This window comes from Leptodactylus fuscus, chromosome 2, assembly GCF_031893055.1.
Source record: "Leptodactylus fuscus isolate aLepFus1 chromosome 2, aLepFus1.hap2, whole genome shotgun sequence".
NCBI lineage: Eukaryota > Metazoa > Chordata > Amphibia > Anura > Leptodactylidae > Leptodactylus > Leptodactylus fuscus.
Genome location: NC_134266.1, coordinates 8450485 through 8473152, shown reverse-complemented (window position 1 = coordinate 8473152; position 22668 = coordinate 8450485). Strand labels below are relative to the sequence as shown.

The window sequence follows — 22668 nt, the reverse complement described above, 5'->3', positions numbered from 1 at the left end:
TATCTAATAAGTGAATAAATTAAAAAATATATATATAATTAAAGTAAGTAATTAAAAATTATATTAACAAGGTTTATAAAAAGTGCAGAAATGTGAGATGGAGCAAATGGCGCTGACCGTGATGGTGACCGCACTAATACTGCACGTAAGCGCCAGGAGGGAGACAACTCTGATAACATCCTGGAGACCTCACGAGACAGCCGAGAGCGCACAGAGATCCAGAATACTGACTGTCCACAGGTCCGGCCTGCAGAATAATGGCTGACGTGTAAGGAATAGCACAAGGGGTTAATGTATAAGGATGGCTACTGCGGGGCAAGTACTGTATGTGTATAAGGACTAGGCCCAGAGAGAACTAAGGAGACGTGTAATGTCACCGACAGATGACAACTGCAACAATGATCTGCGTACATGTAGGTTATTAGGTGTGAGGGGCTCAGAAGCGGAGCGCTGTCCATATACAGTGGATGATAATACAGTCAGTACCCACCGTGCTGACATCAAATCTTATCTAGTAACACTTTAGATGCCATGTCAAAGAGAAAAGAGGCCAATAATACATACACCATGTCATCAAAAGGATCCGGACTGACAATGACTTACAAGTTGGTGGCGCCCTCCATGGGTAATGCCGGATACAATATGGTGTTGGCCCCCCCTTAGCCTTGATGACGGCTTCCACTCTCGCAGGCCGACGTTCAATCAGGTGCTGGAAGGTTTCTTGGGGAATGGCGGCCCATTCTTCACGGAGTGCTGCACTGAGGAGAGGTATCGCTGTAGGTCGGTGAGGCCTGGCACCAAGTCGGCGTTCCAAAACATCCCAAAGGTGTTCTATAGGATGCAAGTCAGGACTGTGTGCAGGTCAGTCCATTACAGAGATGTTATTGTGGTGTAACCACTCCGCCACAGGCCGTGCAGTATGAACAGGTGCTCCATCGTGTGTAAGATGCAATCGCCATCCCCGAATTGCTCTTCAACAGTCGGAAGCAAGAAGGTGTTTAAAACATCAATGTCGGCCTGTGCTGTGATAGTGCCACGCAAAACAACAAGGGGTGCAAGCCCCCTCCATGAAAAACACCACCACCGAAATTTTACCATTGGAACTACACACGCTGGCAGATGACGTTCACCAGGCATTCGCCATACCCACACCCTGCCATCGGATCGCCACATTGTGTACCGTGATTCGTCACTCCGCACAATGTTTCTCCACTGTTCAATCGTCCAATGTTTACGCTCCTTACACCAAGCGAGGCGTCGTTTGGCATTGACCTGTGTGATGTGTGGCACCCAATCACCTGACCACGTTCGGAGTCCATGAGTTCCACGGAGCGCCCCATTCTGCTCTCTCACAATGTCGCTGATATGGAGGACCTGGCAGTAGGGGGCAGCACAATGCACCTAATATGAAAAATGTATGTTTTGGGGGGTGTCTGGATACTTTTGATCACATAGTGTATCTATAAGTGGGACCTACATGAAAAATTAGAACAACCACCACATCTTCAAAATCTTAAATTTTTATTTGTATCCAAAAATAAAAAATCATTGACACTTAAGACAACAACAAGGAAGGGGGAACAATTTCAAAGTTCTTGTGCCAGCAAACCATGTAGATGAAATGTCAAGGGGACAGTAGTACGTAATACTGTTATATATCACATCATCGGCAGTCAATATTACAATCGTAAAGCAGAAGGGTGAAAACTGATTTGTATGCATAGAAGGCTAGTGCCCAAGTTTAAAGAGCTAAAAACCCCTGTATGAGCTACCAGGAGTTTACTATAACCACGCTGCATGGTGATGTGCCATTGTAAAAACACAACAATGGCCACCTTACCAGAACATCACAAGACACCGTCCGACGTACGTTTCGCCTGTGTTAGCAGGCTCCGTCCAGGAACCAAGGATGAAGTCTGGTAGCACCGGCGAAACGTACGTCGGACGGTGTCTTGTGCTTTCAGCAGCAGAAGGCAACACCAAACAGTACGGCTTAATTCAGCCAAGTGGCAGAAGAGTTCAGCAACATAAAGTAGTATCTGCGACAAAAAAAACAACCAGTCCCACAGGCTCACCAGGTCAGCACCTTGTCTCCACTTTTAACTTCCAGATTCCACCATCAGAAGCAGGAAGGTGAGACAGACCCTGGTATCAGGAAAGGGTTAAGGCTTCCAGTTTGGCTCTAACCAAACCCAGGACTAAAGCTTTGAGCCCAGGTCTATAACCAAACCCAAAACCCGGATATGGATTCCAGTCCATTACCTAGTGGAGAGGAGCCATCTTAAAGGGATCCTATCATTTAAACTGAATTTTTTCTGCTTATCATGTAGGAAGAGCCTTAAGAAAGACTATTCTTCTCCTACATTTAGATGTCTTCTCCGCGCCGCCATTCCGTAGAAATCCCAGTTTTCGCCGGTATGCAAATGAGTTCTGTCACAGCACTGAGGGCGTCCCCAATGCTGTGAGAGAACTCTCGAGCGCTGCCTCCATCTTCTTCAGGAACGGGTCTTCTTCCGGGGGTGGCTTCAAACTTCTAGGCCTAAGGCAAAGTCAACTGCGCATGCCTGCCAGCCACAAGAAAATGGCCACTTACAATACTGTGTAAGCGGCCATTTTCTTGTGGCCGCCGAGCATGCGCAGTTGACTTTGCCTTAGGCCTAGAAGTTTGAAGCCACCCCCGGAAGAAGACTCGTTCCTGAAGAAGATGGAGGCAGCGCTCGAGAGTTCTCTCACAGCATTGGGGACGCCCCCAGTGCTGCGACAGAACTCATTTGCATACCGGTGAAAACCGGAATTTCTACGGAATGGCGGCACGGAGAAGACATCTAAAGGTAGGAGACAAATAACCTTTTTTTTTTAATCAGATAATTTTTATTAACAAATTTTTCTTTACATAAAATCAAACAATCGACAAAACAACAGCAACAATATGGAGACACAATCCAACATATAAAGGGGGGGGGAGTCCATTAGGACCCCCCGCTAAATCTCCCGAACCTCCTTTGATTTCCATGTAAAGAATAGCACTCAGGGGATCAAGGAAACAGAGAAAGTTGAAGTGAGAGATCTGTTCCTAATCAGAGACGGGGAGGGAAGGCCAGGCGTGTCCAACCATGCTCCCCAAATTTTCTCAAATTTAGTTTGGGCCTTTCTCTGTATATATACGCCCCTCTCCAGCCTAATAGTATTATTAACTCTAGATATCAATTCCACTAGAGAAGGAGGACTCGGGTCCAACCAATGATAAGCAATTTTCTTGCCTGGTATAAAACCCTGGACAACCCTATAAAATCCGGGCTTTCCGTGTCCACACCCTCCCCCAAAAGACCTAGGAGGCAAACTAATGGTGATCGCAGAAGTGCAATAGAAAACACCCGGCCAAGCAAGGACAGTACCTGACTCCAGTAATCGGTTAACTCCTGACATTCCCACATCATATGCAGGAGATGTGCGGGTTCCATACTACAGCGGGGGCATTTGGCATCAGAACGGATATGCATACGGAACAGTCTCTGTGGAGTCCTATAGACTCTATGCAAGAGATAAATATGAGACAGTCTCTGTGCTTCACTAGGGGACAGTGTTGGGGTTAGGGCTAACACATCTCGCCAGGTTTCCTCATCCACCGCACCAACATCCCCCTCCCACCTTTCCCTAGTCTTGTCCGGGAAATCCTCCAAGTATGCCATTAATAACTGTCACAAATAACCTTTCTTAAGGCTCTTCCCATGTGATAAGCAGAAAAAAATTCAGTTTAAATGATAGGATCCCTTTAATGAGAGATATCTTCCCTCCACAACCTTTCCTTTGCCTGCCAACAAATGATTAAAGCTTCAGAGGTTCCCCAAAATGTTAAATATCGTCATCGTCCCGCTTAAAAAGTCACGTTACCCAGCTCCATACATGTAAATATGGAAAGGTTACAGGTGTCTCAGTATGGCAACAATTTTTTTTTTCTATTCTGCAACTTTTTAAATTTTTTGCTAAAAGGAATCAAAACATTACAAATACTCTATAGATTGGGTATGTCGTGACCCACGGAATACAGGTAAGATGTCATATTTACCACATAGTCAATACCATAACATTAAACCCAGAAGAAATTGGCGGCAATGTGGGGGTTTTTTTTCCAATTCCACCTCATTCTGAATATTTTTTCAGCTTCCCATTACATTGCACAGAATATTGAATGATGTCATTACAAAGTGCGATTTGTCCCACAAACAATAAGTCATGTAACTCTGGACCAAAAGGTAAAAAAAAAATTATGGCTTTAGGAAGGTGGGGAGGGAAAAACGGAAACGCAAAAATGAAAATTGTCTTGTCCTAAAGGGGTTAATATATAGATAATATAATATATATATACAGCTTGTCCTGTGAGAAACAAGGCCTCATAAATCTATAATATGTCTATAATACATCTACAATACTTCTATATTACATCTATGATACATCAGTAACAAAACCTTTGTTTGTGACTCTCATTTTGGGGAAGACACATAAGACATTACATTACATAATACAGGAGATATTATTAGTGTTTCGCACCACGTCACTTCCTGGACATGGGCGGTCGCCGCTCTCGTCTTGGTGTTCATCACTTAATATAAGGACACGATCCAGACACAGAACATGATACTCAGGACTTGGGAGATAGAACATTTCGAATCCATAATAGAATTTCATAAATTCTTTGGATTGTAAATTCATCTTATCCACGGGAGAGGGAAGATCAGCGGGTCAGACTGCCGAGAGCCCCCAATACAGGAGCATGGGGGGGTTAGATGACCGGCACAACACTCCAGTCATTACAATCACACGTTACATGATCAAATAATGGAAAACTCCTACACAGTCTCTGACACTTCTTAAGAAAAGCACCTTGGTCTGAGATCCATGTAACTCCGCAGTATAATACACATCACTTAATACTTTATATCCATCTCAGACAATAAGATGGCGGCTTCATCTATTACTACAGGCCCCACAGTGTCATGTCCATGATGATCGGTTGGACCTTGTAGCCATCACCTGGGTCTGTATTATTACAGCTTATTATTACCCGTCACATTCATCCTATATACACATAAATATATTATACAGAATTCTCAGCAGCACATCAGATTGGAGACTGTTCACATTACACAGATCCATTCCTCATTCCGGGGGAACCTGACCATGAAGTTCCAGCATTTCTATGGTAGCATCAGGAGGATCTAGAAGGAAACAGAGTGATATCATCAGTGTGATGTCATACAGTATATTCTGATGTCACTGCCATCACTGGGGTCAGTATCTGGAGGGGGGGGGGGTCAGTCACTGATCATAGTGGTGGGTTGTGCGCTCCATACAGTGAGAATTAAGTGTCCTGCTTCATCTTGCTGCGGATCTGGGCCAGCGAAAAACTGTGATTGAAAGTGAATCCCCACTAGAAGTATTATACAGCAGAGACCAGTGCTAATGCCTGCGATCATTGACTGCACTGGTTGTGGGCATTAAGGTCACGGGTGGCACATTACTGGCGAGGATCACCGGCACCCGGAATGAGATTCAGAGCCAGCTTTCCATTGCCACAACAGCTGGAGCCTATTGAAAGCTCCCAGGTTTGTCTTACAAATGCCAGTATTTTGCACTGCATTAGTTATCAGACCCAAATAATAAATGCAATAGAATTTTTTTTATATATATATATATATATATATATATATATACACTCACCGGCCACTTTATTAGGTACACCTGTCCAACTGCTCGTTAACACTTAATTTCTAATCAGCCAATCACATGGCAGCAACTCAGTGCATTTAGGCATGTAGACATGGTCAAGACAATCTCCTGCAGTTCAAACCGAGCATCAGTATGGGGAAGAAAGGTGATTTGAGTGCCTTTGAACGTGGCATGGTTGTTGGTGCCAGAAGGGCTGGTCTGAGTATTTCAGAAACTGCTGATCTACTGGGATTTTCACGCACAACCATCTCTAGGGTTTACAGAGAATGGTCCAAAAAAGAAAAAACATCCAGTGAGCGGCAGTTCTGTGGGCGGAAATGCGTTGTTGATGCCAGAGGTCAGAGGAGAATGGCCAGACTGGTTCGAGCTGATAGAAAGGCAACAGTGACTCAAATAGCCACCCGTTACACCCAAGGTAGCCAGAAGAGCATCTCTGAACGCCGCACAGTACGTCCAACTTTGAGGCTACAGATGGGCTACAGCAGCAGAAGACCACACCGGGTGCCACTCCTTTCAGCTAAGAACAGGAAACTGAGGCTACAATTTGCACAAGCTCATCGAAATTGGAAAATTGAAGATTGGAAAAACGTTGCCTGGTCTGATGAGTCTCGATTTCTGCTGCGACATTCGGATGGTAGGGTCAGAATTTGGTGTCAACAACATGAAAGCATGGATCCATCCTGCCTTGTATCGGTAACGGTTCAGGCTGGTGGTGGTGGTGTCATGGTGTGGGGAATATTCTCTTGGCACTCTTTGGGCCCCTTGGTACCAATTGAGCATCGTTGCAACGCCAAAGCCTACCTGAGTATTGTTGCTGACCATGTCCATCCCTTTATGACCACAATGTACCCAACATCTGATGGCTACTTTCAGCAGGATAATGCAATGCCATGTCATAAAGCTGGAATCATCTCAGACTGGTTTCTTGAACATGACAATGAGTTCACTGTACTCCAATGGCCTCCACAGTCACCAGATCTCAATCCAATAGAGGAGCATCTTTGGGATGTGGTGGAACGGGAGATTCGCATCATGGATGTGCAGCCGACAAATCTGCGGCAACTGTGTGATGCCATCATGTCAATATGGACCAAAATCTCTGAGGAATGCTTCCAGCACCTTGTTGAATCTATGCCACGAAGAATTGAGGCAGTTCTGACGGCAAAAGGGGGTCCAACCCGTTACTAGCATGGTGTACCTAATAAAGTGGCCGGTGAGTGTATATATATATAATTTTTTGTCAGCCCAGATGTAATTATAATTATACAATTTCATTATACCATTTTGGGTAATGCCTAAATGGTGTGATCACTTTTTATTCACCTGTATACACACGCACCGTATACATCCCTTTACATGGAAATATTTTAAAGAAATTCATATTGGCAATGGAATATGACAACTTTAAAAAAAAAAAAAAAAAGTAGATTTTTTTTTTTTTTTGCAAAGTTTTGGATTTTTAGTTAAGTGGTTAAAATGTAAATAAAATCACATAAACATGATATCCCTGGAATTGTATCGAAACATAGAATACAGGTGACATGTCATTGGCTGCAGAGTGAACGCCGGAAAAACGAAGCCTGTAAGAAAGTCGCCCCAATGGCCTTTTTCTCCAAATCCACCCCATTTTTCCAACTTCCCAATACATTGTGCAGAATAACAAATGGTACCATCATGAAGTAAAATTTGTCCTGCAAACATTAAGACCTCCTATGGCTCTGGGAAAGATTAAAGAAAAGTTAGGTTTGGGAGGAGGAGCATCAAAAACAAAAATTGAACAGTCACTGGTGGGAAGGGGTTAAACATTAAAACTCGATTGAAAAACCAGATTATTTTATAATGAGGCAGGTAACAATGTAACAAAGCTTAATGTTACTGTCTGTCAGTATTTGATTGGATAATTTCAGCCATACATTGAGGTTATGTAAGGTGGGACTGACCTGGACTCTACATAGGTGACACCATACAGGAAGAATATCCAAACATACAGTGTTGGCCGAAAGTATCGCCCCCCTGCAGTCCTGTCAGATAATCCTCGTGTTCTTCCAGATAATGATTACAAGCACAAACTCTTTGGTAATATCTTCATTTATTTTGCTTGCAATGAAAAAACACAAAAGAGAATGAAAAAAAAGTCACATCATTGATCATTTTACACAAAACTCCAGAACTGGTGCGGACAGAAGTATTGGCGCCCTCAGCCTAATACTTGGTAGCACAACCTTTAGACACAATAACTGCGCACAACCGCTTCCGCTAACCAGCAATGAGTTTCTTACAAGGCTCTGCTGGAATCTTAGACCTTTCTTCTTTGGCAAACTGCTCGCGGTCCCCCCTGAGATGTGAAGGGGGCCTTCTCCAAACTGCCACCAAGAGATCTCTCCCCCTCCCCCACAGGTGTTCTATGGGATTCAGGGCTGGACTCATTGCTGCCACTTTACAAGTCTCCAGGGCTTTCTCTCACCACCATTTTCTAGTGCTGACCTGAAGTGTGTTTTGGGTCCTTGTCCTGCTGGAAGAGCCCTGACCTCTGAGGGAGACCCAGCTTTCTCACACTGGGCCCTACATGATGCTGCACAATGTGTTGGTCGTCTTCAGACTTCATAATGCCATGCACACGGTCAAGCAGTCCAGTGCCAGAGGCAGCAAAGCAACCCCAAACCATCAGGGCCCCTCCGCCATGTCTGACTGTAGGGGGCGTCTTCTTCTCTTTGAAGGCCTCTTTTTTTCCTGTAATCTCTATGTTGAGGTCTTTTCCTACTTTTGTCTCCTCTGACCAGAGAACATTCTTCCAGAACGGTTTTGGCTTTCTCAGGTAAGTTTTGGCAAACTCCAGCCTGGCTTCTGTCTGTGGGTAAGAAGTGGGGTCTTCCTGGGTCTCCTACCATACAGTCCCTTCTCATTCAGACGCTGACACTGGATAGTACGGGGTGACACTGTTGTACCCTCGGACTGCAGGGCAGCTTGGACTTGTTTGGATGTTAGTTGAGGTTCTTTATCCGACATCCGCACAATCTTGCGGTGAAATCTCTCGTCAATGTTTCTTTTGCGTCCACATCTAGGGAGGTTAGCCACAGGGCCATGGGCTTTACACTTCTTGATGACACTGCGCACGGTAGACACAGGAACATTCAGGTCTTTGGAGATGGACTTGTAGCCTTGAGATTGCTCATGCTTCCTCACAATTTTGCTTCTCAAGTCCTCAGACAGTTTTTTGGTCTTCTTTCTTTTCTCCATGCTCAATGTGGTCACACAAGGACACAGGACAGAGGTGGAGTCAACTTTAATCCATTTCAACTGGCTGCAAGTGTGATTTAGTTATTGCCGCCACCTGTTAGGTGCCTCAGGTAAGTAACAGGTGCTGTTAATTACACAAATTAGAGAAGCATCACATGATTTTTCAAACAGTGCCAATGCTTTTGTCCACCCCCTTTTTTATGTTTGGTGTGGAATTATATCCAATTTGGCTTTTTGACAATTCTTTTTGTGGTTTTCCATTGAAGACAAATTAAATGAAGATAATAATACCAAAGAGTTTGTGATTGCAATCATTTTCTGGAAGAACACGAGTATTATCTGACAGAATTGCAGGGGTGCCAATACTTTTGGCCAACACTGTACATGTACTACAGGACATGTGTATAGTCCAGGACCAGACGTCAGACATGGACGTCACCAGATCATTACTAAGAGGAAGAAACACGGCAAAGTACAAGACTGAATATAACAGACCTGGATCTGATCGGCTCCTGGGGGGACGTCCATTTACTACTAAGTGACCGTTCATCGTCACCTCCTCATCCCTGGGCTTTATTATCTTCTTCTTATAGCACTAGAAACATAAAATATAGCATCTTATATATATCACGGATTTATCTCATACATACACATAGTATCTACAGTAAAATCACCCAAAACCGACTTACCAGAAAGATCCCAACAGAGAGACCCAACAATATAACCAGAAGAGCAACAAGAAAAGGAACAAGTGATCTGTGAGGAGCTGCCAGAAGAGAAATGTCACATATCAGAGAGAGCGGCCATAATATATAGAATTATCTGATAATCCTACTAATACACTACTTGAAAAATAAAGGGACCTCCAATAACACCTCCCAGATCTGAATGAGTGAAATATTCTCATTGTTTGTTCTGTACAAAGTTGAATGTGATGACAACAAAATCACACAAATCACATTTATTAACCACTGGAGGCCTGGATTTGGAGGTCCCCCCCCAAAAAAAAAAAAATTAAAGTGGAAAAACCCACTACAGGCTGATCCAACTTTGATGTAATGTCCTTAAAACATGTCCCAAAGAGGCTGAGTAGTGTGTGTGGCCTCAACGTGTCTGTATGACCTCCCTACACCGCCTGGGCCTGCTCCTGATGAGGTTGTGGATGGTCTCCTGTCCAGGAGTTGGCAGATGCTTTAGTCCAGGTCTGGGAGGAGATCCCTCAGGAGACCATCCACAACCTCATCAGGAGCAGGCCCAGACGTTGTAGGGAGGTCATACAGACACGTTGAGGCCACACACACTACTCAGCCTCATACTGACAGGTTTTAAGGACATTACATCAAAGTTGGATCAGTCTGTAGTGGGTTTTTCCACTTTAATTTGGGGAGGGGGGGGGGGGGGCTCCAAATCCAGGCCTCCATTGGTTAATAAATTTGATTTCCATTGATGATTTTTGTGCGATTTTGTTGTCATCACATTCAACTTTGTACAGAACAAACAATGAGAAGATTTCACTCATTCAGATCTGGGAGGTGTTATTGGAGGGTCCCTTTATTTTTTTGACCACTGTATTATAAAGGTGAAAGTTTGTGCGTTTGTTACTCAATCATCAAAAAAAGGCTGAACGGATTTGGATGAAATTTGGCACATAGATAGTTTGTAACCTGGATTAACACATCGGCTACTTTTTATCCCGGTAAATGACATGGCTTCATGACTGTTATGAATTTATGTTCATATACTATATTACACTGCTCTTGCCTGCAGGCCATTCTCAGCTAATTGCAGTTTGCTGATAAAGCCTGGTCTGTTATTTCTCTATGTAAGCACACCGATAACACCAAGTCTATTGTGTACAAGCATCTGCATATTATCTGATCTACATAACTGCTGTTCTGTGTCCTGTTCAGCCAGAGGGGGGAGAGGGGGAGACAAATAGCATGCTGCCTAGAGTGTGACACACTGAGATGGGAAAACCCCTTTAATTCAAATTGACAGTTTCCCAATTTTAAACATGCCAGGAAAAAGAAAATCTAATTTGTTGCATAAGTTGCATAATTCTTAAAAAAAAACAAACAAGAATAGATGGGGTATAGAAGGTGTGAGGGGTGTATAATACCCCAGTAATACCCCTCTTACCTGTAATCTCCAGTACATGGGGTATAGAAGGTGTGAGGGGTGTATAATACCCCAGTAATACCCCTCTTACCTGTAATCTCCAGTACACGGGGTATAGAAGGTGTGAGGGGTGTATAATACCCCAGTAATACCCCTCTTACCTGTAATCTCCAGTACACGGGGTATAGAAGGTGTGAGGTGTATATAATACCCCAGTAATACCCCTCTTACTTGTAATCTCCAGTACATGGGGTATAGAAGGTGTGAGGTGTGTATAATACCCCAGTAATACCCCTCTTACCTGTAATCTCCAGCTGGTATTCTCGGGTCTCCTCACTGACTGGGTTTGTGATATGGACATGGAGTTTCCTCCCGGCATCGTCTATCCGGGCACTTGGGATGATCATGGTCCTATTGTCATCTATCAGCCGGTATCGGTCAGGGACAGGCCCCCCGTCCACCTCCCAGGTCACAGCCGCCTCCTCTCCAGAGAACTGGACGCTCACAGCAATGTCCTGACCCAGCCAGCTGGAGTTACTGGTGATGTTGGAGATGAGAACTGGATCTGGAAGTATCAGGAGAAGGTCGGTCACCATCAGTCATGTGACATCAGCATGGACATGAATCTAGGGGCTGGGGATAGAGTGCTAGCTCTGCTGTCAATATCAGACCCCCAGTACCTGCCCCATATACTGACCATTAGTCATATAATCTGCTGCCGCCTCCCCACATACAGTCCCCAGTGACTACTGACCATGTGTTATCAGCCTCTATTATATGCTACAAGGATTCCGGTTCCCCATAGAGAAGAACAGAGAAATGTCCGGTGCTTTGTGATCTGCTATTACATTAGGTACACACCACTGCTGGGTCTCCATTCTTCTGGTCTGTCAGAAAACCATCGGAGCCTGAGCGACCGCATTGACTAGACTATGGTCTGTTGTGCGTCCTGCAGGATTTTTTTGTTAAGCAGTTTTAGACTGATTAGCCCTGCATAGGAACAGATGAGAACTCTGCCTTACCTATTACGGTGATGTCTTTAGAATGCGTGAGGGTTCCTGGACTGTTGTGATACACAGTATTATACACACAGGAGTCGTTCTTCCCGGCATCTGTCAGGGTCCAGCACCCGCTGCTTGTGTTCAGATGGAATCTGGGATCAGAGATGTTATTGTGCCACATAGTATCGCACCACAGCCCCACCATATTAGTCTCATGACCTCTGCAGATTTTGTAGAGCATCAGGATGCCATTTACATTAGGACATTTCATGCTGCAGTCAGTGATGTCTGATCCTCTCCGCACATAGTCTGCGCCTGATGAGAGTGATAGTGCGGTCAGGAGGATGAGGAGACCTGTGGAGACACAAACAGGGAGAGACCTAAGAATGAAGCGGAGCCGCCATGTGGGCACTTCTCTCCATGTCCTCTAACATGTGCGGTGTTATATAGCACTGGGTAGCTGTGCGCGGTATTCAGGGCTCTGTCAGATTTGTGTGTGCTCCAGTGGCACAGATATCAGCGCTGTTAGATTCAGTATCACTGTAATAATAGAGAATCACAGCACACACCTATAGACAGAATGAAGGGTTGTGGTTTATTGATGAGGAATAAGCAGTTACATCACAACGTTGTGTATCCTATCCTACTAATATTATAAATGTGAAAGCACGCAAAAACAGCTGAATGGATTTGAGTGAAATTTGGCACATAGATTGTAACCTCAATTAAAACATTGGCTACTTTTTATCCCAGTAAATGACATGGCTTCACGACTGTAATGAATTTATGTTCACATACTATATTACACTGCTCTTATCTCACCAGGGCTGTTATCTCTCTTTGTAAACACTCAGCTAACCCTCAGTCCATTGTGTACAAACATCTGCATACTATCTGATCTGCTCCAGGCAGTGCACACACACTGACAAATGAAGTGTTAGTGGAATCTTTCAGAAGCACCACTATTACGACGAGTGTGCGGCACCAGTGCTAGGGACCTGTAGAGGGGATGACCGCACAGCTCAGAGTCATCGGCTCCCTGATGGAACACTTATATATAGGAGGGCAAGCTCTGTCCTGGGGAGCCCCCTGGACCCAGTACAGGTGATGGGTGACAGAAGGATACTGTCTGTGGTGACCTCCATGTGGGAGAACAAATCCCACCCCATGTATGAGACCTTGATGGGACTTGGCAGCACTGTAAGCGACCGTCTGCTTCACCCCAAGTGTGAGAAGGAGCTATCGCAGGTCCTTCCTTCCAACCGCGACCAGGCTGTATAATCTACATCAGACCAAGCGAAGACACTCCGCACAGAGAACTAATGATTATGACTATGAAGTCTTCCTCTTTCTCTTCCGTTTTTCCTTAGCTGCTATGGACTCCTAGTATATCTTCTCTTCTCTTCTTATGTGTGTCTACGTCTGTAATATATTCCTGTGTATTATCCTGTATCTGTATTACTAGGCTGCGGTAACATGCTGAAATTTCCCCAATGTGTTACTATTAAAAGATTATCTTATCTCTTCTTATATAGCCTTGTACTGTCAAGGGGGCGGTCCTCAGCGCATAATGATGGCACTGAGCTGTAAGGCCGGCCCCTCTGATAGTGCAGGGATAACCATCATACATGTTACATACTTGGGTCTGTATGTGAGACAAGGCCGGACATTATAGGAATGGTTACGTATAGATACATATATAACGTCATGTTATTTCCCAGTAGTATCAGCTCTCCTAGTACAGTGCACAGGAGACCATAAAGGGTTAACACGTACGCTTCTCTACAGTCTACAATTGTAAATAAAGTTTATGCATACAAAGGCAGATTCACAAAAACTCTCCTACAGATACTCAGTCACCCACAGCAACCAATCACAGCGCAGCTTTCATTTCTTACACTGCTTCTGATAAATGAAAGCTGCGCTGTGATTGGATGGTTATTATTTCCTTCCTGGCCAATAGTAAGAGGCGTATTATCCCCATCCAGGAGTATGCTGGGAGTTGTAGTACCGTTTATTTTTCTAAGCCCACGCGCTTTCTGACTTCGACCAATCATATCACGTCTCTGAGTGAACCACGCCTTCTCGCGATGACTACGTCACGTCCTCTTGAGTAACAAACACGCCCAGTCTGATTTTACTAGCCCCGCCCTTTACAGACTGGCTGTCACACACAACATCCACGAGCCCCGCCCACATCTGCTACTTCTACTGAGGAGATGCCGTGTCCTGTAAGGGTTAATGAGCGCTGAGGAGCCGCAGGGTTCTGTCCGTGCACCCGGCGAGGGGCGGGGCATGGAGGGGCCCCCGGTGGTATCTGCAGGGGCCCGGTATGTTCGCTGTATTGTGCACCTCACAGTCTATGACTGAGCTAGAGAAGGGGCAGAACCGGGAGACACCGGAGACCCGACAGGAGATGTAGGAGAGACTGACAACTGACCGAGCACCGGGAAGATACCGGGACACGAAAGGAGCAGCCACTTACCGAGTACCGGACACCTGACAGGAGATGTGACCAGGTCCATGTGTATCCCGGGACTGAGAGCCCGCCCACTCTACATGTACCCTAAACCAATAGACGGCTGTAATCCACCCTAACCCCGCCCATATATAGTACTGACGCCTCCCATGTGCCGCCCTTGCTGTGGGTTGTATTGGGGTTCATGCACGGCCCGTACACGGGGACATCCAAATATCAGGGGTAGTTTTGCAACAATGACTGTTAATAAATCTGCCGCACTGCGCACAGAGATTGGGACGGCTGGGACTGTCAGTAAACGCCCCCACCTTCTCCATGGGAGGTCTGACTGTACACCCGCCCCAATATACTGACTGATCTGACCAATCACACAGGACAGCCGGGCCGCAGCTCATCTCTGGAATTAGTGATCCTCTCCGCCCGTCTGTTCTCAGAACTCCCATAGAAGTGAATGGAAAGACCCCGACATAAGCAGCCACGTCTATAGAGACAGGACGGGGCTGTGATAGTCACCTCTGGGAGCTGCATCAGTCATGGCCTCACAGATCTCAGAAGTAGTCAGTGCAGCTCTGGATGTGACTGGAGGACAAGATATAATGTAACAGCAGACTGGCGACTGCAGCTCTGGGTGTGACTGGAGAATAAGATATAATGCTGCAGACTGGTGACTGCAGCTCTGGATGTGACTGGAGAACAAGGTATAATGCAACAGCAGACTGGTGACTGCAGCTCTGGCTGTGACTGGAGGACAAGCTATAATGTAACAGCTGACTGGTGATTGCAGCTCTGGGTGTGACTGGAGAATAAGATATAATGCTGGTGACTGCAGCTCTGGATGTGACTGGAGAATAAGATATAATGCTGGTGACTGCAGCTCTGGATGTGACTGGAGAACAAGGTATAATGCAACAGCAGACTGGTGACTGCAGCTCTGGCTGTGACTGGAGGACAAGCTATAATGTAACAGCTGACTGGTGACTGCAGCTCTGGGTGTGACTGGAGAATAAGATATAATGCTGCTGACTGGTGACTGCAGCTCTGGGTGTGACTGGAGAATAAGATATAATGCTGCTGACTGCAGCTCTGGGTGTGACCGGAGAAGGCCGTAAGGGTAGATTGGCACATCACTAACCCCATACTACACATACTTGTGAGCAGTGGCGGATCCAGGTTTTTGCGGGGCCCTGGGCAATTGACTTTGGCGGGGCCCTACTTACTGGGGGGTCTCGCACTTCTAACCTGTACTTCCCAACTGTTGAAGACTAGAAAGAGGGAATAAAACGTGCGGCGCGCCCAGCAAATTAGGCCCCACCCATTTTTATGTTGACTCCACCCATTCTCATTCATTTTTCATGTGATTCCACACAGTATAATCCTACTACAGTCACCTGTAAATTATATGTCCCCCCTCCATCTCTCCCCCATTTTCATATACACCCTTCATCTACCCCTAGTTTCATGTCCCCCCCCCCCCTTCATCTGCCCCAGCGTCATGCTGTTCACACACTCACCTTTCCTCGTTCCCTCGCAGCGCTCTCCCTCATACACATATTGTAGGCGCGATGTGACGTCATCACATCGCGGCTACAAATGCCGGAGCTCAGCGTTAAAGCAGGAGCTGAGCTGCAACAGCTCCTGCTTTAAACGCCTATGTATTCGGCTCATCGGCGTCCATTTTGTTAGGTCCGGGCCGTGGGGCCCCAGGCGGTTGCCCGGCCCTGGATCCGCCCCTGCTTGTGAGCCATTTCTCCCAGAAACTCTGGGGCTGACCTCTGCACCCCTCCCACCTTCTTTGCCGGGGAAGCAGTCACTTTTGTATGGATCTTGGGCACAACAGGAAAGTGGTGTAGCCAGCACAGCTAGTGCCCACATCACCAGATAAAGGATGTGGCCATGCCCATAGGGGGCGCCACCAGTTAGCAGGTGTGATAATACGTCTCACTTTTTCTTGCTGACATTGTGTAAGCTCAGGCCCCCGCAGATTATTACTGCTCTGTGGTCACTGCCATTACTTAGGCCAATGGTTCCCCGCCTGTGGTCTACATATCCCGGGTGTAAGCCCTGCAGATACAGAGGGGGCACACTGCAACTAAAAGGAAAACCAGACAGCTAATCCTGATACCAGCACCTGCCCCCTTCATGTATCTGCTGAGCCGCCTTGTAATGTGCACACACCCCAAGTGTTCTCTGAGCTATTTGGTCACTCACCAGGGTGCAGTTATGGGGGTGAATGGCCCTAAGCATCAGGTGCACATCAGGGAGCCATGAGAAGGTCTCACATGCAGCTGCAGCATCAATTACTCTCTGAAACTGACTGAGGAAAAGTCATAATTTGCGAGGGTGAAGTCACACCAAGACTCATGAGCCTTAGGCCGGGTTCACACGGGGTTTTGACTCAGAACCCAAGGCGGTCCAAAATACGGGTAGCCGTGACTGAATGCCGATGCACTGCACCGACATCCAGTTGCACACTCCGCTCCAGATTAGGCCTAATGAATGGGTCTAGTCTGGAGGAGGGAGTGTCTTCAGGCCAAATCGCGAGGTGACTCAGCCTTAAAGGGGCTCCATCACTGGGAAAAGTCATTTTTAACTAATCACACCTTTGCATAGCCTTTAGAAAGTCTCTTCCACACCTACCTATAGTATGTAGATTGCCTCAGTGCTTTCGGAATAAGTCCGTTTTTATTCACATGCTATGCATCGTGCACTCCTATGGTTTCCTATGGGAGGCTGCTGCTGATGACTCCGCTTCCTGTTTGCCTCACACACATAGAAGATAATAGCAGGGACCAGTGCTGCTGGGAACTTCCTGTGCTGGCTGGAGGCTCATTAACATATGAATAAAAATGGACTCAAAAACCACTGAGGCAATTTACATACTAAAGGTAGGTGTGGGATAGACTTTCTAAAGCCTATGCAAGGATGTGATTAGATAAAAATGACTTTTGCCAGTGATAGAGCCCCTTTAACCACTTCAGTACTGGGCCATTTTGTGGTCCAGGACCAGACACATTTTAGGGGTTTTGTTGTATGTGCGGTTTGGAGGGCTGCGTCTTTTTTCGGGGACACATAGGGCTTTATTTTTATTTTCGAATGAGTTTTAATTTTTTTTTGGGTTTTCACTTTACTTTTTTTTTTTTATTTAATAACAAAGAGCAACTGAAAAACTTTATAAAATAGTTTTTCCTCTCCGTTACAGTAATTTTTATTTTGTATGGTGTCGTCGTGGGTGGGGCTATAACCTTTAAGAACGGCATTTCATTGGTGTATTATTTTAATTTATTTTTTAAATTATTTTATTTACATTTTAAAAACTAATATATATGTATATATATATTGTTTTTTCAGATTGTGTCCCCATAAGGTCATAATAGATCTTTGGGGACATCTGATCACTTTTTTTTTTGTACTGGAGGCTGATTTCCCCTATATCTGGAGCTGGTACATTTAGCCCCAGTTGCAGGAGGAATCCAGCCTCCTGCACGCTGTATACAGAGCTGATCTGTGTACTGTAGGACCCAGCAGCTCTTGCAAGCCACTGATCCCGGCGGATGACGTGAACGCCGGGTCAGAGGGTGGCCCCATCATGGCGGCACGCATAGCTGTGTATACAGCGCTTATTGAGTGCTGTATACACATCGATCGAGAAGGCAGGGGAGGGAATAAACCTTCACGTTCTTCTCTAGGAGATCCAGCTGAAGTTACAGCCGGCTCCCAGCTTCAGCAATTGCACAATCTCGTACCGGTACGTCCCCCAACCACTATCCGGATGTATATATAGTCTATGGGCAGTCTGGAAGTGGTTAAGAATGAGCATCTCGCTTCTTTTTTCCAGGAGTCGAAAGAAACGGCTCCCGGAAAAAAAGAACTGACCGGCTCCCACTGAAATGAATGGGAAGGTGGATACGGCCTCAAAATCCTGACCAAAAACCCCCGTGTGAACTTACCTTTATGGGGCCCAAAAGGTGTCTTATCCCATTATATGCAAAGCAGTACTATAGCCAAGACATTATAGTTGGGGGCCTGGTACAGATTTTGCATTGGAGCTCAGTGATTTCTTGTCATACGGAGATGCACTAAAATAACCCTATCCTGCTGTACTTCGTTGTCTTCCTCCTCATGTGCTTGCTGTCCTGACCCCTCATTGGTCTTCTTCGTGCAGACTGCGGAATGTGCCTTCTGCTCCATCAGATCTTCAGTGTTTCCTGTACAGGCCATGCATTTACAAACTCCCAGGTTTACACAGTGTACAGAGCTATAGGTTTTATTAATCCATCCATGCATCAGTCTCATGTCTATCTGCACTCCTTAAGGGTAGGTTCACATATGTCAGTTGCATCAGTGGGGCCAGCATTAAGGGGTTGGGGCAAACTGGGCAATTGTCCGTGGCCCCCAACACCATGGGGGCCCTTGGGATTTGGAGCATCAGGCGTGCTGTGCACGCTGATACTGCTTAAGTCTATCACAGAGCAGGGAACTGAAAAGTCTTGCATTTCAGAAACCATCAAGCTGGCCTGCCGCTGAACTCATTCCTTGCGCTGTGCTCGTGATTCTTTCGGTATCTCAGCAGCTCGCTGGAATGCTATATAATGAACATGTTGGCGTTGATGATCCACCTGCTCTGGCGTTTCAGCAGCTGTTAAGCTGGCCTGCTACTCAATGCATTCCTCGTGCTATGCCCTTGACTATTCCGACATCTCAGCAGCTTGCTAGAACGCCACATAATGAGCGTGTTGTTGTCGCCAATGATCCCCCTAAGCTCCGCTTGAGGAGAACTCTGACTTCTGTCTACGTTCATAGCTGTCGTTGTCTTAGAATTTTGCACCAAATTAGATTTGGTGCAAAATTATATAAATAAAATGTATTATTATTATATTTTCTTTTGCCCAGCATGTTTAAAAGTAGCAAACTGCCAATTTGGATTAAAGGTGTTTTCCCACCCAGTGTGTCAGCACTGCCTGGAGCGGAGCAGATAATATGCAAATGCATGTACACAAGGGTTAGCTGAGTGTTTACACAGAGAGATAACAGACCTGAGATAAGCTGCTGCAGGAGCAGTGTAATATAGTATGTGAACATAAATTCATAACAGTCATGAAGCCATGTCATTTACCGGGATAAAAAGTAGCCGATGTGTTAATCCAGGTTATAATCTGTCTGTGTGCCGAATTTCATTCAGATCTGTTCAGCCGTTTTTGCATGATCGAGGAACAAACATCCACACAAACTTTCACGTGTGTGTATATGTATGTATATACACACACACACACACACACTAGCTTCTGCCCACGACTTCGTCTGCGGGTTGTTGTTGGCGATGAGCCGCTTATAATTAGGCAAATGTGGTTGGCGGTGATGCGCCTGCGTCCACGTGTCAGCTCTGCTACATCTGTGGATAGGCGCAGCAGCACACTTTGGATCAAGGGTTACCTATTATATACTGTAAACAACGAAAAGGGGACAACGCTCTTTATTGCTGGTTCATTAAAAATAGGTGCACAAACACAGAATCCAGCCCCCCATGTATAAAGCAGCGGGTATATATGTGTGTAAACTTGCCCTATCCCTAGTGGTGTTCGGTATTTATTTGCTCCCCTCCCTATTCCACAATAAGGGGATTACTATAGGTAGTAACAGAGTTTTTAGCCGAGGTGTTTAAGCTAATTCCCTAAGTAGCCCTGGCACTGATACATGGATCACATAGGTGTTAGTGCCAACAGTGACAACTTGGATTTATCAAAGAATAAAGGAGGGGGTCACATTAGACTCGTATATGAACCTTACACCTACTATTCATGGCTAGGTGTTAGGATTGAGTCCCGCAGGGTCCACTCTCAGCGCACAGCGCCACCTGCGGGTCAATCTAACCCTCGCCCTCATGTAGTGAGGTGTCTGGAGTGTAAGTCCAGATTTCGGCCTACTGAGCATGCTCAGACCTATTGGAGTCGCTCACAGGATAAGTGCCACTTTTTGCCTACTGAGCATGAGCAGTGAGTTCATGGCCACTGCCCTGTTGGGCGGGAACTCCCCTTTAAGAAGTGTGAGCCGACGCCCGCCCGGCGCTCACATTTTGAATCAGAATCTCTGAGGTTGTTAGAGACAGTAGTTGAGGGCTAGCTGCAGTTTTCAGGCAGGTGCCAGTCTAGGCCTCTGTGTGGGGTTTTCCTTGCCACTATCCGCTCTGTAGTCAGTACCTGTAAATCCTGAACTATCAGCCCTACTCCAGGCTAGTAGCCGTGGACTCTGTTCCAGGCTGAGGCGCTGACAGCAGGTCTGGTTTCTCAGATAGCGCCCCTTACTGTCTAACTACCTTTGTTACTCCTGGCTGTTGCAGAAGCTGCCATGGTTTATGACCTGGGGTGACTGTTAACCCCTGGCAGCCTTGTTTGTTTTCAGCTGTACTGTGCACCTGTCCAGTGAGGATAACTGGCAGGGCACTGTTGCAGCGTGTTCACATTGTGTTCAGCGCCGCATGTCTGCCAGTGCAGCTTAACTGGTAGCACACTATTCAGACACTCAGCCGCCCATCATTGGGCCTGTGGACCTCGCTGCAGTGCCTTGCAGACTAGAGGTTCTCTCGTTTAAAAATCTAATTTTTTAATAAATACACAGAACCGTAACACTAGGTCTGTCTTGCTGCAAACAGAGTAGGGCAATTAGATTATCACACCCACCACCCCAGACCTCATTGCTGGTACATTGCAGCAGGTTCTAGTATCCGCCATGTAGCTCCTACCTTCAGGCTAAGCTGTTGCCTTCTGCCAAAATCTCAAAAGAAGCTACACAAACAATTGCTTTAAAAATAAAACTGTTTGAAACTTGTCTCTGTCTCTACGCGTTTCGTTCATTTAAACTCATCAGGAGACATAAAATATCCTGCCTATGATTCCAGGCTAAGATTACAATACACCCTAAGCAATCTAGTGGTGTGCGGTCAAAAGCGCAGTTCTCAGGACCCAGATGATGGGTCCTGATACTTTCATAGAGGCCGACCATGCGCGGCAGCCCCAGCTTTATGCACATCCGTATGGAGAGCAGAGCAAGCTGTGGAACCGTGCTGCCTCAGCTCAGCAACATCAGGCAATATGGATCACAGGGGTTGTGTTGTCTGAGTGTCCTATCAGTGTCTGTGTTAACACTGTATACAGTGGTATATAGAGTACACACAGTGTATACAGCAGTATATAGCGAACAGTGTATACAGCAGTATATAGTGGTAAATAGAGTACATACAGTGTATACAGCAGTATATAGAGTACATACAGTGTATACAGTGGTAGAGTACATACAGTAGTATATATAGTACAGTGTATACAGTAGTATATAGTGGTAGAGTACATACAGTAGTATATAGTGGTATATAGAGTACAGTGTATACAGTAGTATATAGAGTACATACAGTGTAAGCTTTCCAGTGTCCGACTACCTCCTGTTTAGCTCCGCCCCCCCCCCAAATAGCATGTAGCTCCGCCTACTACGTAGCGTGATCCAATGGGACAGCTGAAGGGCCTGTGATGTCATCAAAGGTCCTCAAAAGTAGTGTGTGTACAAATTCTTGCTTTAGTTTACAGTCATGTAGTGACGTCACTTACCGGGATAAAAAGTACCCTTTATGTTTATGGGAGTTCCTATGTATGAGTGTGCCAAATTTCTATAGTCCTAGGAGTCCTGACAGCATGTTCGTTACATTGCTGCAGGGCCGATAGCTCCGCCCACACTGCAGCCAATCGGCTTACTTCTCAAGGGCCTGGGATGACGTCATCTCAGGTCTTGAAGCAGACACCGGACCGAACATTGGCGTAATTTGCCGTGAAGACCGGTGGCGGAGGGATGTACAAAGTAGCCTTTCATTCTGGGACCCAAGGTAAGTATATGCAAAATTTCACACATATCCGTTCAGTAGTTTAGGTGTGATTAGGGAACAAACATCCAAACTGGATTAGTAGGATAGGATAAGATATTGGACTATTATCAGAGAGAAACTTTATATGTAAGGTGGATTGTTATAAGGGGGAAACTTAAATATATAGTTATATTAGTGGAAGAATTATTTATGATAAGTCTATAATAAGGGGGGGCATACAATATATATATGTACGTATATAC

At 45.7% G+C, this 22668-nt stretch overlaps 1 protein-coding gene across 1 annotated transcript; it reads right to left on the bottom strand.

Annotated features, from left to right (window-relative positions):
- Positions 1-9623: 9623 nt before the first annotated feature.
- On the bottom strand, positions 9624-18780 carry LOC142196149 (uncharacterized). The gene is made up of 4 exons (XM_075266375.1): positions 18630-18780; positions 12105-12437; positions 11384-11647; positions 9624-9730 (listed from the first exon to the last, which is right to left on the bottom strand). Exons 1-4 carry the CDS (start codon positions 18778-18780, stop codon positions 9624-9626), a joined length of 855 nt encoding a protein of 284 aa, XP_075122476.1.
- Positions 18781-22668: the final 3888 nt, after the last annotated feature.